This window comes from Pelophylax lessonae (genome assembly GCF_965119305.1).
Source record: "Pelophylax lessonae genome assembly, chromosome: 12".
Classification (NCBI taxonomy): domain Eukaryota; kingdom Metazoa; phylum Chordata; class Amphibia; order Anura; family Ranidae; genus Pelophylax; species Pelophylax lessonae.
Window position 1 is genome coordinate 171731697 of NC_138779.1, and position 16064 is coordinate 171747760.

Here is a 16064-nt window from a genome sequence, read left to right on the forward strand (position 1 = left end):
TGTCAATGAAGAATTCACAAAAGAAACATTTACTACTGTATTACAAAACCAATTGATGTCATTTTAGTTGCATATGGTTCTTTAAGAAGTCCTTGTAGGATTTCATTCTGAATATAATTACAAATGTACACTAAATTCCCTAAAACCCTTTACAGCATTGGGGGTTGAATAATTTTGAACACAACTGTAGGTCCACCTGGACGTGGACTGGCCTGCAAGTGAAACACCTCACGAGGACACGCACAATGGTCACGGCCTGAGTCGCAGCGTACCTCTAGTCCGCAACACCCCCATTCCAAGATGGGGAGGTGGTTTGCCCAGAGTGGTGCCCACCCGGTTCCATGGTGTGGTAAGTAGTGTACCCCCCTCCCTTTGTGGTCCCTCAGGAGGGTGGATGTGGGCCCCTCCTTGGGGTTCCCTTCCACTCCCCCCAGCCCCTCTAACAGTCACGGTGGTCGTTTTGTCCCATCCTACCCCCATGTCTCTCTCCCCCCCAGGTGAGGTAGGAGCTGGCTTTGCTGCTTGCTCCAGTAAAGTGGGGTGGATGTCGTTGTTGCTGACCGGGCTGTCTGGATGGCACACGGGGTCCTTTGAGCAAGTTCTTGGCCCCCTGGGGGTTAGTGACTAGGGCAGGGATGTCCTTTGGGCTGCTTTTAGGCTGGGAAGGGAGCGAATGTCTCTTCATCAACAGGTCTGCGCCTCACATGGCTTGATCGGGCCAAAAAATGTGTCCATGGCTTTGCGGCCTACTCGCTGCTGTTCGGGTATCTGACCAAGCTGTCCGAGTGCCTGAACAAGCTGACCGAGCTGAGCAGACGGTACTGCCGACGGATGTGTGGCTTACGACGCCGGACTAGACCGAAAATTGAGGCCGCAGCTTTGCAGCCTACTCACGGCTGACGAAGCTGGCTGTCTGAGTGACTGACCGGGCTGCCCGAGCTCCTAACCAAGCCGTTGATCAAACTAACAGAGCTGCCGGCAGATTTGCATCCGGATCGGGCCCAAAATTTAGGCCATGGCTTTGCGGCCTACTCACGGCTAGCTGTCCAAGCTGCTGGCAAAGCTGATCGAGCTGCTGAAAGGGGTAATAGAGCAGCGGCCGGGCGTCACCCCCCCCCCTCTCTAGGGAGTGGACAAATGGACTGCCTGGTGCTCCCCTTGATCTGCGGAGGCGCCGCGGGGGCTTCATTTCTTTGAGAGAAGTGAAGCAGCCATTATTGTGTGAGGGTACTCTGCCTGCGTGTCTGTGTCCCAGCGGCCCCCCCTTTCTCTTTCTAGGGGGCTAGGTCCTTTTATGTCCTTTATGGTGGGCGACCCTTAGGTCTAATAGGTGGTCCTTTTGTGGAGCCGGCTTCTCCTTGCGGGACTGTGGTCGGCGACCTTCCCTGCTTGTTATGCTCTCAGAGTGAGATAAGCATATACCGACTCTACTGGGTCTGTGTCCACGCATTTCGGGTGCTCTGCGGTGGGGATGATTCCTATTTTTAATGCACATGCGCATGCAAGGGCGGTGGTGGATGCACTGATTGTATCGGTGCTTGAAACTTTAAACATGGGGGGGATGCAGCTGCTGCGTCAGAGGCGCCGGTCCCCTCGGGGCCCGCAAATCCCCTAAAGTGGCAAAGGTATTCCCCTTCCCACCAACTGTGACAAAATTATCGCAAGTCAGTGGAGTTGTTCTAAACGCAATATGGCGGTGTCTGAGCGTTTTGATAAACGGTATCCCTTGAAGAGTCTCTGTTGAGTACGTGGGCAGTCCCACCTGTGGTGGACTTTCAGATTTCCAGGCTGAATAATTCTGTCCTATTTCTGGTGGTGGAGTCTCTGGTTTAAAAGATCCCTTTGACAGGAGAGCCGAGACTTTGGTCCGTCACATGTCTTCTGTGGCCGCTTCGGTCCTTCGGCCGGTGTTCACCAGTGCTTGGGGTCCCTGACTTTCCTGAGTGGGCAAGCTTTTGCGCAAAGATCAGGAGGGGGAAAATACTCCTGCTTTTGCAGAGTTTGTGGGCTAGTTGGTCCAGGGGTTGCAGTTAGTCTGTGATGCCTCTCTGTGATGCTCCCTTAATCTTTGGGCTGTCTGGGACAGCAATGATCCTTCAACACACGATATGGCTAAAATGCTTTTCTGTGAATCAGACTTTCCAGATGGCCTTATGTGATCTTCCCTTGGTGAGGAATTGTCTGTCCAGAGCCTCCCTGTATGTTATTAACCACTTTAGCCCCAGAGAATTTGGCTGCTCAATGACCAGGCCCTATTTTGCGATTTGGCACTGCGTGACTTTAACGGACAATTGCGCGGTCGTGCGACGCTGTACCCAAACAAAATCGATGTCCTTTTTTTCCCCACAAACAAAGCTTTCTTTTGGTGATATTTGATCACCTGTGCGATTTTTTTTTTTTTTTTTCTTTTTCTTTTTGCACTATAAACAAAAAAAGAGCGACAATTTTGAAAAAATAACAATATTTTTTTTATACGAAATTATAAAAAATGTATATGGAAAAAAAAATGTGAAAATATAAATTTTTTAACACTTAAGGCCAATTTGTTTTCTGCTACATATTTTTAGTAAAAAAAAAAATCGCAATAAGCGTATTTTGATTGGTTTGCGCAAAAGCTATTGCGTTTACTATCTACGCGAAAGATTTGTAATTTTTATTGTTTATTTTTTGTTTTTTTACTAGTAATGGCGGCGATCTGCGATTTTTTATTTTTTTTTTTTTGCGGCAGACAGATCGGACCCCTAACTGACATTTTTGACACTTTTGGGGGTACCAGTGAAATTACTACAGTAATCAGTGCTAACAATATGCACTGTTACTGTAAAAATGACACTGGCAGGGAATGGGGTTAACTCTACTGGCGATCAAGGGGTTAAATGTTTCCCAAGGGGCGTGATTCTAACTGTCAGGGGGTGTGGCTTGTGAAGTAATAACAGAGAAATGCGATCCTATATAGCAGGATCACATAGCCTCTGTGATCACTTCAGGGAGAATGACAGACGGCTGTGTTTACATCAGCCGTCTGTCCTTCTCTCACTGCTGCGGGAGATCGCGAGTGGCCGTCGGCCATTGGAGCCGCTGGTCACACGCGCTGGCTCCCTAGCTAACGAGCGGGGTGGGAGCGCGCCGCACGCTCGCCCCCTAGAGTCTCCTGAGCGAGCGACGTAGTACTATGTCACTTTGCCCAGGAGCGCCTGCCTGCCACAGTAAAACTGCGGTGGGTGGGGCTGAAGTGGTTAAAGGTCTTTCATAGGGAGAGTACTCTTCTTCCACAGGCTGCCAGGGGCAAAGAGTCTTGTCACAGCAATGGGCCTTTTTTTCCTCTTGGCTAATAAGCCGCCTTCTCATTCCTCAGGATCTCAAGTCAAGGGATCGAAGTCAGTCAGGACCTCCTCCTTATGAAGTTCCATGAGGACCTGGTCTGGTATGGTATGCCGGGAGTGGGTCCTTTTTACACCTGCAAACAATCACCCCTTTGGTCTGAAGGGGTGCTCTCACCCATATCTGGGGTGGGGGAGGACATCTTCGCCTTTTTCTGGACCCGTGGATCTCCTCGATTCAAGACAAGTGGGTCCGCGAGCTGTTTCGGTCCGGCTATAAGATTGAGTTTTTGGTCTTCTCCTCCAGAGGTTCTTCCCTCCAACCTGCCTTTTTTCCCAGATTGCATGCAAGATCTTTTTGTGGCGGTGCAAGCCTTGCTACTACAAAGGGTGATTGTTCCAGTCTCCGAATCGGAATGTTTGTTTCATGTTTGCAGGTCCTAGGAGCCTACAGCCACACCACCCTGAATGCGCCTGATCTCGTCTGATCTCAGAAGCTAAGCATGGTCGTGCCTGGTTAGTACTTGGATGGGAGACCGCCTGGGAATACCAGGTGCTGTAGACTTAAAGAAAAGCGAGGTACGTGCAATTGTGGACCTCAAGCTTTGAACCGCCTTGTGTGGGTACAGATGTTTCAAATGGAGTCTATTGGTGCTATAGTGGCATCTCTACATAAGGGGGATCTTCTTGCCTCTTATCGCTTTTAAGAAGGCTTACCTTCATACTCCGAGATATGTCAGTCTTCCGCATTTCCTCCACTTGCCATGGGAGAGGAGCATTATCAAGAGGTCTCACTTCAACCCCTCGGGTTTTTCGCTAGTGCTGGCCCTGGTGTTTACATTGTTGTGCCAGCGGGAGCGGGGGATTGCGATACTGGAGTAACTGCATGATCTTCTTTTGCGAGCAGAGTCTTCGAATGCTCTGAAGGACAACCGGGTGATTACTGTGGGGACTCTGCAGGAGTTTGGTTGGAAATTGAATTTCCAGGTGTTGGCTCTGGTTCCGTCTACCTAGTTGGACTATCTGGGTCTGTTCTGGACTCTGCCTCAGCCAGGGTTTTCCTCCCATGGGACGAGTTTCAAACTCTGTCCACTCAAGATGTCTGCAAGGGAAATTCTTGTCATGTGTGGTAAGAATCCAGTGTCTAGACACTCTGATCCTGTTGTGCCAGGGTACGAGAGGCTTTCGGTATCAGCAGTGGTCCTTCGGCATTCTATCTAGCTGAACTGCTGGTCTGACCAGACTTCTAAGTAGGCCTTATCTGATCTCCCCCCTTGTAGGTGTTCGCCTGTTTGGAGCTTTCTTGGATGACATTAAAGGTCTTGCAGGAGGGGGGGGGGGTATTCTTTTTCCGCAGGCCACCAAAGGCAAGGAGCCCCATCATAGACTTGAGCCATTCTCCTTGGCTCATAAGAGGTCTTTTCGTCTCTCAGGGTCTCAGGGGATCAAAAGTCAGGGCCTCCACCAGAGGTTCCGAGAGGACCTGGTCTGGCAAGCCACCAACGGGCTCTTCCAGACCTGTGGACAAGGCTGCCTCTGCATGCAGGGGCGCCCTCACCCATTTCTGTGGTGTGGGGACCTCTTTGCTGTTTTCCAGATCCATGGACCTCCCTGGTACAGGACAAGTGGGTCCACAAAGTTATTCAGTCAGACTACTAGATCGAATTAAATCTTATTCTCCAAAAAAGTTCTTCCCTTCCAACTTGCACTTTTGTTTGGGGCCATGCAAGACTTGTGACTTCAAGGGTTATTGTTTCGGTTCCGACTATAGACCATTTTCAGGGGTTTTTACTCAAACCTCTCTACAGTTCCCAGGAAGGCAAGGACCTCAAGGCACTAAACTGCTTTGTGCGAGTACAGAAGGTCCGCATGGAGTCCATTCACACGGTAGTGTCGTCCCTACCTCAGGGGGATTTCGTCTCCCTTCTATCGACATGAAGGACGCCTACCTTCACATTCTAATATGTGCTGGTCACCAGCGCTTCCTCCATTTTGGCATGGTGGGGAGTATTATCAGTTTGTGGTGCTGACCTTGGTCTCGCCTCCGCTCCTCGGGTCTTCATTAGGAGTGTTGGCCCGGTGCTGGCATTGTTTGAGTCAGTGGAGGATCACAGGACTGGGATACCTGGACGATCTTCTTCTGCGAGTGGAGTCTCTGACTGCTCTGATGGACAACTGGAGATTGCTCTGCGAACTCTGAGGGAGTTTGGTTGGAAAAGAAAAATTGGGGAAACCCCCAGAAAAGATTTGGATTGTAAAGGCCAATGAGTGAAGTGTACACAGTTGATGTCGGGTAAAAAGGCTGCACTCATTGCTGGATTAATGTAGGGGCCAGACACATTTTATACAGCTGCCGATCGCTGCTACACATTGTTATATTTGCAGAGCTGCAGCGACACAATACTAACACATTCACTTCCCTATCCGGCAGAGTGATCTCCACCCGACAGGAGCTTCCTAGGCCCCGCCTGGCGTGATGTCATGTATTTTTGTTAAGCCTCCTTTGTTGCTGTTAACATTACCACATTGCATCATGTTTTTCTTGATTCTTAACATCAATATCCGTTATAAAACTAGGTGGGCATGGATGGTGAGCTGATTTGATGGTTCAAAGGGCCACTTGGCTGAACTTGCCCCCCTATGCCTAAAACTGCCAGCCTTCCCCTGTAAGTGTATGTACAAACATAGCCAAATAAAATTCCCCATTAAAATAGCATGTGGGTATATAACCAAACACATAGCACTATGATGCTAGGGTTCTCCAGTGCCAAAGTTTTTCCCATGTCGCTTCCTCAGGGCTATGGAGACCACATAGTGCTTGTCTATGGGGAAAAAACAATCGCATAAAAAAAATATTTTTCAAAGTTGTGAGAACAAATAGCATTGGAAAACTAATTAATTACCCACCTGAATGAATGACCCACATGTACACAAGATCTCCCTGGGTGGGCACCGGGACCACAGGGGAGAAGCCTCAAAGACGGGGACATTACCAAAGAGTTGATTATAAATTTAGTAGTGTGTTTGTATATATAATCCAATAATTAATTTGAAATGGTAGCCAAAAAGACTGCTTACAGCCCCAAGGTTACAATATTCCTCTAAGGAAAAGGTTGAAAAATATAGCCTTTGGGAGGAGAGGCTCCTTATTAGGGTAGCTAGTCTATACAAAAATAGATGAAATATATGTTCAGTCTCAATAGCATTGATACTGGTTATCAATTACAACAAAGAGATATATATAAAAAAAAATATATATATATATATATATATAATCTTACTAGTGATGCACATATGATATGAGTATATACCACAGCCTGTCCCAAATATTGACATAGATATACTAGAGGGCGTGGAACTTGACTCGTTGTCCTGTCATCTAATCATGTACAGGATATATCCACAGATCTAAGTAAAGTTATAAATGCCGCAGTATATTAGATGTAATCTATAGGTAAGAAGAAGTATATAGATTTATATAGATTTGTATTATAGAGCTCCTCGTCCCCCATACATATAGAGTAAGTTCTTACTCTTTCATATGGTCAGTAGGTTTGGTTGTCCCCAGTCTCCGGGGCTTAATGTACCCTCCCTATAAATAGCCCCCTCTGTTCAATGATCGGCAGGCAATGGCACCAAACGTGGGCGCGTTCCCGCACACAAAAACGCCCCGCGCCGCGTCACTTCTGCACGTCACTATGTGTGGCGTCATCACCGGGAGCGTCATCGGGCAGCAAAGGGGTTGCGCGCCGACAGCTACGCCCACATCATGACCGTTGGGTAATCTAAAGGAATATCCTTCAAGGCTCCAAGGGCAAAACGCACACCGGCCACAAGGGATCGACCGATTATCAGCAAAGCCGATTATCGGGGTGCCAGCCAGCCACCCACCACAGGGTGCCAGCCAGTCATCTGGAAGAGCAGGATGCTGCAAAAGAAGAAAAATGTCCAAAAAGACAACGGACAGAAGGTAAACTTCATTGTGGTCGAATAGATGCCATGCTTGGTGTTTTATTGGGGCCTCATGCAGAGAATTCTTCTGAATCTGCAATAATGACCTTGGATGATGAACTTCATCTCTATTTGAAGGAACCAGTAATTGACAGAAGTGGTGATCCTCTTCAGTGGTGGAAAGAAAATGAGGCACACTACAAAAGACTTGCTTCTCATGGTAGAAGATAGCTTTCTGCTCCTCCTTCCTCAGTACCAAGTGAGCATGTTTTTAGTGAAGTTGCAGCAATATTTGAAAAAAACAGAAGTCGTTTAACTGGTGAACATGCTTAAATGTTATGTTTTCTGCACTATTATATTGTTCTACTTAACTGGGAGTATTGAATGTGAGTAGTACTAGTGTCCACCAAGACTGAGATAATAATGACCGTATCACCAAAAATTATCGCAATCACCCTGCGCTTAAGGAAAAATTCATAAAATATGCCAAATATACAAAAAGTGACTTGACATATAGCTGCTGCTTTAAAATATTAAAATGACAAAACTACTAGTGTCCAGTCCACTGTCTTTTGCACTGCAGCTACTAGATTTAATAATTTCAGACAGTGAGTGCACTACTGCAGAAGTTTATGTAAATTTTATTTTGGGAAGCCTTTAGTTGTTATTTTCCCAGCACTTTATTTTTCATAGTCGTCTACAATTGTCTATTCTTCAAGGACTTGTTGGTTCACATGATGTGAAACTGATGTACCTGCAAGTGAAAGCTGTGCTGTTTTCCTATCAGTTTTCATGCAGGTAAGATGTGAAGAACGAGCCTTTAATGTTAAAAATGTTAATAAAAAAACATTAACATGTTCAGTACCAGATTTGTGTCAAAAATTGTCTTTATTTTTCAAAATTTTAAAGAGGAAGTAAACCCTCCTCTGCAACTTGTACCTATAGGTAAGCCTATGATAAGACTTACCTATAGGTACTGTAAATATCTCCTGCACCGTTTAGGAGATATTTACTTTGCATGCAGCCAGTGACATCACTCGGGCCGTTCCTTCAGAGCCCTGTCCGTGAACGTCGGCTCCCGAGTGCATGCGTGGGAGGGACGTCATTGCGGCTCCAGCCAATCAGATGGCCGAATGCCGCAAACCTGGAAGAAGGGCGACCAAACATGTCACCCGTGAGAGAGGTGCATGGTCGGCACTGTGGGGCTTCGTTCTAAGGTAAGTATTTCATAATGAGCTAGTATGCGTTGCATACTAGCTCAGTACGGCGGCAGGTTCCCATGAAACAATGCACCTGTACCTCTTTTGCAGGAGCGCGCACCCATTTAGCAGAAGGGAAGCTGATCTGTGAGGCCAGCGGCCATGATTGCCGCTGGGCATCGGCGATTGCTCCCTGTGGAGACAGAACGGCGGTCTGCCGTTGTAAACACAGCAGACTGCTGTTCTGTCGGCAATGAACACAGGGCTCCTTTGTTCCTCCTATTTAGGAACACAGGTCCCTGTGTTCGATCCATAATTCTATCCCTGCACAGTTAGAAAGCACCCCCTAGGGACACATTTAACACTTTGATCGCCCCTAGTGTTAACCCCTTTCCTGCCAGTGTCATTAGTACAGTAACGGTGCATATTTTTAGCTTGTTATTTTGGCCGCAAGGTTTTGCAGGCTGCTGTTTAGAGGACACGGTCCACTTTGAGGGTGTATTGTTTTTTTCAAGTGAGCTCAAGTTGTTTATGGTTGAACTCCATGTTACCTGGTTGGCTATGGTTAGCCTTGGGAATTTTTTTTATGCTCTTTCCCACCCCTCATGTTTGACACTGCTTTGGGATGTCCCAATGGTTAAGAAGAATCAAGAGCAGTGTCCATCAATTAACGAAAGAGAAAATGGGATTTTTGACTTACCGTAAAATCCATTTCTCTGATGTTCATTGATGGACACAGCACCAACCCCTCTGTTGAGTTGACTTTTTTTCTGACACTGCTTGTAACAAAACTGAGTGCCTATAGCGCAGTGTGGATGTGTACCCCCTGGGACTGCCCATAGGCGTAGTCAAGCTTTTTCCTGCCTAGTGTTCTACTCCTGTAGGGGGCAGTATAACCCAACAGTTAAGAAGAATCAGGAGCTGTGTCCGTCAATGAACGTTCGAGAAATTGATTTTACAGTAAGTCAAAAATCCCATTATTTACAAGCTCTGCTCTCAAGCTAGGTTTTGAACATTATCCCATATTGTCAACTTCAATTAAGCTGACCCTTTCCATATACACCAATAAACCATAACTTTATGACCACCCATATAAATTTGAGTAGGTCTATGTTTTGCCGCCAAAACAGCTTTGATCTGGCATGGACACAACTAGACCTCTGAAAGTATGCTGTAGTATCTGGCATTAAGCCGTCCGTAGCAGATCCTTTTAAGTCCTGTGTGTTGTGAGCTGGGACCTCCATGGATCGGACTTGTCTTTCCAGCACATCCCACAGATGCTTGATGTAGAACATTGCCAAAAGCATCACACTGCCTCTGACGGCTTACCTTCTACCCATAGTGCATCCTGGTGCCATTTCCTCCCGGGTAAGCTACGCACACACCCAGCCATCCACATGATGTAAAAGATTGTCACCTTTTTCCATTGCTCCATGGTCACGTTCTGATGCTCAAATGCTCATTGTAAGTGCTTTTTGCTGTGGACACGGGTCAGCATGGGCACCCTGACTAGTCTGCAGCTATGCTCCCCCCACACAACAAACTGTGATGCCCATTTTTTCTGCTCTTAACACATCAACTTCAGAAACAACATGTTTACTTGTTGCCTAATATATCTCACTGACTTTCACATGCCATTTTAACGAGATAATCAATGTTATTCATTTAACCTGTCAGTGGTCATAAAGTTGTGGATGATCGATGTATTTCTGTCTGCCTATCTGTGTGTATATTGCAGGGAACAGCATCAAATGGAGTGTTTCTAAGGGTCCTTTCACACGGGCTTTGCTCAGAAGGGATCGATCCACCAGTCCCCGCTGAGCAGGTGGATGACAGCTCCATCTCTGCTTACTTTGCAGAAATGGAGCGATCAGATCCCCACTCTCCTCTATAGGAGATCAGATAAAAACGGACCGCCTGTCCATTTTCATCCAATCCTATCTGATCTGATCCTCCAGATGTATGGAAAATAGGGTTTCCATCCGTCTGGATTTCACGGACCACATCGGATCGGAGAGCAGCGGGTGTCAGCGGAGATGTCACCTCTGACATGGAGCATCTGATCAGGTCCGCCTGAAAAACCGACAGGCGGACCTGATCGAAAAGCCAGTGTGAAAGGGGCCTTAGGAAAAAAGACTGCATGTCAGGTTGCAATTTAGGGCTTCATGCTGGCTTTTAGCTATCTGCAGAACAGAACGAATATCAAAATCTACCCTCTCGGGTCATTTGAACACAATTCTCTAACACAAATCTTTAGCCTCCTTGCTGTTCACTGGACTTTTTTTTGTCAACTCCTAGTTTTGGCCTGTTTCTAGTACAGACTGAATCTCACTGTCTAGCGTCTTACTGGTTAATTTTGTTAATCAGATTTGAAAGTTTTTATTCTGCTATTAACCCCCTTTTATTACTAGCCAGATTGCAAGGTGCCTTCTAGTCTACCTGATAAAATGTAAAAGTTGGGTAACACATGCACTCTATTCTGGACCCCCTGGAGCTGTATGTCTCAGTGTAAATGTTTTTTGTGTGTGTATAGATATAGTCTAAATAATGATAGTTTTTATGCTTAAATAAATACTTGTGTTTTCTTTTAGCTGGGTCCAAACCCCACCACTATAGGAGAGGTCAATTTAAAACCAGGAGAGAGCACTCTGATGAATGGTGATCAGACCCTTTACATGGTGAACTCCTTGTATCCTTACACTCTTGTATTTAATAACGATAGCCCTCAAAATTTCACACTGGCTGCAAAACCCAAGACTGTGTACAAAAAGCGTGGTTCAGCTGCTTCCCCAAAGAAGACAATAACAGATTTTTTTGGTGGGGCTACATCAAAAAGCCAAAAGATAAGCCGGCAAGAGGAAGATGATAAATTGGAACCAAGCAGTAAGAGGACAAAGCGTCAGGAATCGGAACTGAGAGCAACTGAAGACTGTGATGATTCAGACAAAGAAGAAATTTCTAGTAAACTGAAAGAATTTCAAGAGATGGCAGCCAGAGCAAATAACACTAATACAAAAGTATCTAGTGAATCTCCAGACACACTGACTGGTGGAACCTGCAGCAAAGACTCTTGGGAAGAGCATGGAAAGCTCCTGTTGTTTAACAAGAAAGGTGTCCGAGCTTCTTCCAAGGTACAGAAATACCCAAATAACAGCTTAAAATTCAAGCAGTGGTCAATTTGTGTTTTATATATGTATTTCAGAGAACATAGAAACCTTTTAACACCAGCTCCTGCCCCATCTATTGAACCCACACCATTCAGAACACAGGTCAGTTATGTTACCAGTATGTTTGGGCGGGAAAAGAAGCCAAAATGTCTCAATAAATCCGTACAAATGTTGGGAGAACATATAAGCATTTTAAGGATAGCGAATATGAAATAGATGAGACATACTCCAAATCCCACTATTGCCACATCCCTGTGTAATTGCAATAGAGAAAAAAAAAGAGGGGAATGAGAGAATCCCACAAATCAATGGGGTCTCTCAACCTCTCGAGTAAATTGGGACTTTGTAGGCTACTAGTAGGTGCTGATCTTGGTGGGAACAAATACAAAAGTCATTTAAAAAAAATATATATCATTTATTTCACATAGACGTACAAAATATAACAATAGACATGTGTTCAATAAATACGTGCACATGAATAGTAAGACAGAGTTAGTTAACCACTAGAGCCCCAATGCCTCTAAATAATTAAGGCAACTTATACGAGGTATATGACAAATCATGATAAATCATGATGGGAGATCATACAGATATGTAGTTCACTTGTGGTAAACGTGGTATCGCGACGTGTTTCGCTTGGTCGCTTTCTCAGGCAATTCCTGAAAGATTGTCTACAGAGCAAGTATTATTAACATGCTTAACACCTTGGTCAAGATGGGGTGTCCAATTCGTATGCGGACATATCGCATATGGCTCCACTGTTTAGAGACAGCGTGAGCTCCGTGAGAAGAGGTCTCCCTCAGTCGGCTCAGCAAACTGCAGTTCTTCTGCTTGAGCTGCAGCTGAGGCCACTGCATTTCCCTGTGAAAGAGTAAAAACTGCCAGGTGTGGGAACGCTGGCTCCTTTACATCCCGAGACTGCTTAGTTTGATCATTTCTAAATTTTTATTTTTACTAAGAAGGAGATTACCTGAGCTAGGATCTGCGCTCCTCTTTTTCTTTGTTTCTCTTTTACTTTTGTTACTATGGCTTTAGATAGCCACTGGGGACACAACAGATTGCAGGACTGCACTGCTGGCAACATGTATTGCTTATTTGAATCCCAGAGAATACTTGGGTAGCCAGATAATTGAACATTAAACTCAGCTTGCAGTGGGACACTTAAAGGGAAACCACATGCAGCCTTACCTAATTTTAGCAACATGTGTAACACCTTGAAGAGGACCAGTCACCATACTGATGTTAGCAGACCTCCCACAGCCTGTTTTACATTTTGTCTGCACTGTGTGCACCCCCAAGTTTGATTATGGTAAGACTAAGTCACCTTTTGACATTTGAAGGTCCTCCTCCCATTTTTACCCCCACCTCTGATATTTACTTACTATCCTAAAGGGCAGAAAAGTTGAGTACTGCTAACTAATGATTTCAGAATCAATTAGTTGGCCGATTTATTGTTTTAATTAATCTAAAGAAAAAAAACTCTATATGCCATTATTTTTCTTTTGTATATATAAATAAACCTTCCACGCTATCCCTATAGCTAAATCTAAGAACATTGTGCTACAAAACTAAGTGATATAGGAGGCAGCTAAACACCAGTCTGCATCCAACCACCTGTGCAAATGCAATTAATATACAGTGCATTCGGAAAGTATTCACAGTGCTTCACTTTTTGCACATTTTGTTATGTTACAGACTTATTCCAAAATGGATTAAATTCATTATTTTCCTTAAAATTCTACAAACAATACCCCATAATATCATCGTGAAAGAAGTTTGAAATCTTTTCAAATTTATTAAAAATAAAAAACGGAAAAAAAAAGCATCCCATGTACATAAGTATTCACAATCTTTGCGCAATACTTTGTTGAAGCACCTTTGGAACCAATTACAGCATCAAGTCTTTTTGAGTATGATGCTACAAGCTTGTCACACCTATTTGTTGTGCAGTTTCTCCCATTCTTCTTTGCAGAACCTCTGGAGCTCCATCAGGTTGGATAGGGAGTGTTGTTGCACAGCCATTTTCAGATCTGTTCAGAGATATTCAATTGGGTTCAAGTCTGGGCTTTGGCTGGGCCACTCAAGGACATTTACAGAGCTGTCCCGTAGCCACTCCTTTGTTATCTTGGCTGTGTGCTTAGGGTCATTGTCCTGTTGAAAGATTAACCTTTTCCCCAGTCTGAGGTTCAGAGAGCTCTGAAGTGGGTTTTCATCAAGGATGTCTCTGTACATTGCTGCATTCATCTTTCCCTCAGTCCTGACTAGTCTCCCAGTTCTTGCCACTGAAAAACATCCCCACAGCATGATGCTGCCACCACCGTGCTTCACTGTAGAGATGGTATTGGCCTGCGGGGTGAGCGAAAAACTTTTCAGACCCTTTTGGATTGGATGCGAGTGTATGACCTCACATATGTATGAAGTTGGAAGCATCCAGATGCTAGACAGTTCACTTGCCACTCAGACATTTTCCGTGCAGTGTCCCGTATATATGTAGCTTTTGCCACACCTGTTCCTCTCCGCCCTCATCTTCACTGCCACTATACTGCCTCGTGGCATATCCGACCATGCCCCACTCTTGTTAGAAATTGATAGCCAAAATGTTTGCGCATGGCAATAAGGCAGAACGTTTGTTAGCCTACCTGGCGCATCCGGACCATTCCCCTACTTCTATTCCCCATATTCGTACATCTCCAGATACTATTGTGGATGCCCCCCACAAAATCCTTGATGCTTTCATGTCCTTTTACTCTTAATTATATTCTTCAACTGTACAATATGCTGAATCCCTGTTATCTCAATACTTAGATGATATACCTCTGCCCACACTATCTATGAAACAAAAAGATTCGCTAGATGTCCCTCTTACCTAAGAGGAAATAGGGCTAGCTATTACACAAATTTCGTTTTTTCCGATACAGGGATGGAGATGCTGGGCATACCTGCCGGTGTCTCATTTAAAGTCCCACATAGCCCACATTGTCTATGCAACTAGGGATGGAGGCACCTCGCCTACAGGCTGGTGCTTCATTTAAAGTCCCACCGTGCGATTTTCGTGCGTTTTTGGTGGATGCAGTCAAATTTGATCCCAGTTTTTTCATATACAGGGATGGAGACCATAGCATGACCTGTTTGTCTCATGTAAAGTCCCAAATATTTTATGAAATTAGGGATGGAGGCACTGAGCTATACAGGCAAACTGCCTCATATAAAGTCCCAATCTGTGTTTTACACTGCATCCGCCAAGGGATTGGAGGTGTATGCTTCTCAGCTGGTCGTTTTCAGTTTGTACCATCTTAAGAACATTGCTATTAGAGCATTGAGATACCATACCAGTCGTGGACAGAAGTGGGTGAGGGAAGTTTGGGCTGCTCCCTCCCACCTGCTTCCTATCCACCCATTAGCAACCATGTGCTCCCAGAGTGGAGACACTTACATTTAAAAGTGTTAGGGACTGCAGATATAACAGGGTGCCGTGTCGTGGCTCTGCAGCTTACATATGCGTTTGCAAATGCGTGTCAACTAAACCCCTGTTCTTTATGTATATTGAGACAGGTCTACTTGGTTGGTGGCAGACTGGAGGGTGAGTACATCAGACTGGGGGCTGGCTGGCTTCCATGCACCTCTTTTAATCCTTTTCAATTTGTTTTTTCCGATACAGGGATGGAGACGCTGGGCATACCTGCCGGTGTCTCATTTAAAGTCCCACATAGCCCACATTGTCTTGTCTTGTCTTATCATTACACAAATGCCACCGCATAAGACTCCAGGACCTGGTGGGTACCCTACTGAGTTGTCCTTATGTTTAAGGCGGATGTAAACTACTGCACTTTTTTTTTTTTTTTTCCTTACCTGCAAGGCAAAGGCATAATGTGCTAGTATGCATTGCATATTAGCACATTATGTTAAACTTACCTGAAAACAAAGCGGTCCAGCTATGCGATGCCATCCCTGGAGGCAGCGTCCATCTCTACCCGGTCTTTCTTCTGGGTTTGAGGCTCCGGCTCTGTGTGCCTGGGAGCCATCAGTCACGGCACACTGCTCTTAAGAAACGGCAAGGGTGGCCCTTCCTTCAGGGCACATGCGCCAGTGACGTAACTGGCTGCTAGCTCAGTAAATGTCTCCTAAACGGTGCATGTTTAGGAGATATTTAAACTACCTATAGGTAAGCCTTAAATATAGGCTTACCTATAGGTAAAACTTTTAAGATGAAAGTTTTCTTCCTCTTTAAGCCACGCAAGGACCCACTGGATTGTGACTCTTACAGACCTATTTTATTAACGTGGACACAAAAATAGTCTTAAAGGTAATAGCTAATCGTCTAAATAAAATAGTTTCTTCTTTGGTGCAGAATGACCATGGGGGTTTCATCCCTGGTCGCTCCACAAGAATGAACATACGTAGGCTCTTCCAAAATCTGCAATACTCTC

At 45.2% G+C, this 16064-nt stretch overlaps 1 protein-coding gene across 1 annotated transcript in view; it reads left to right on the plus strand.

The window, feature by feature from the left end:
- Positions 1–16064, plus strand: part of PNKP (polynucleotide kinase 3'-phosphatase) — a 213542-nt gene that overhangs the window by 41418 nt on the left and 156060 nt on the right. Inside the window, exon 4 of the mRNA XM_082273922.1 lies at positions 11062–11601. Within this exon, the coding sequence (XP_082130048.1) occupies positions 11062–11601 (540 nt within the window). The remainder of the gene's footprint in view (positions 1–11061; positions 11602–16064) is intronic.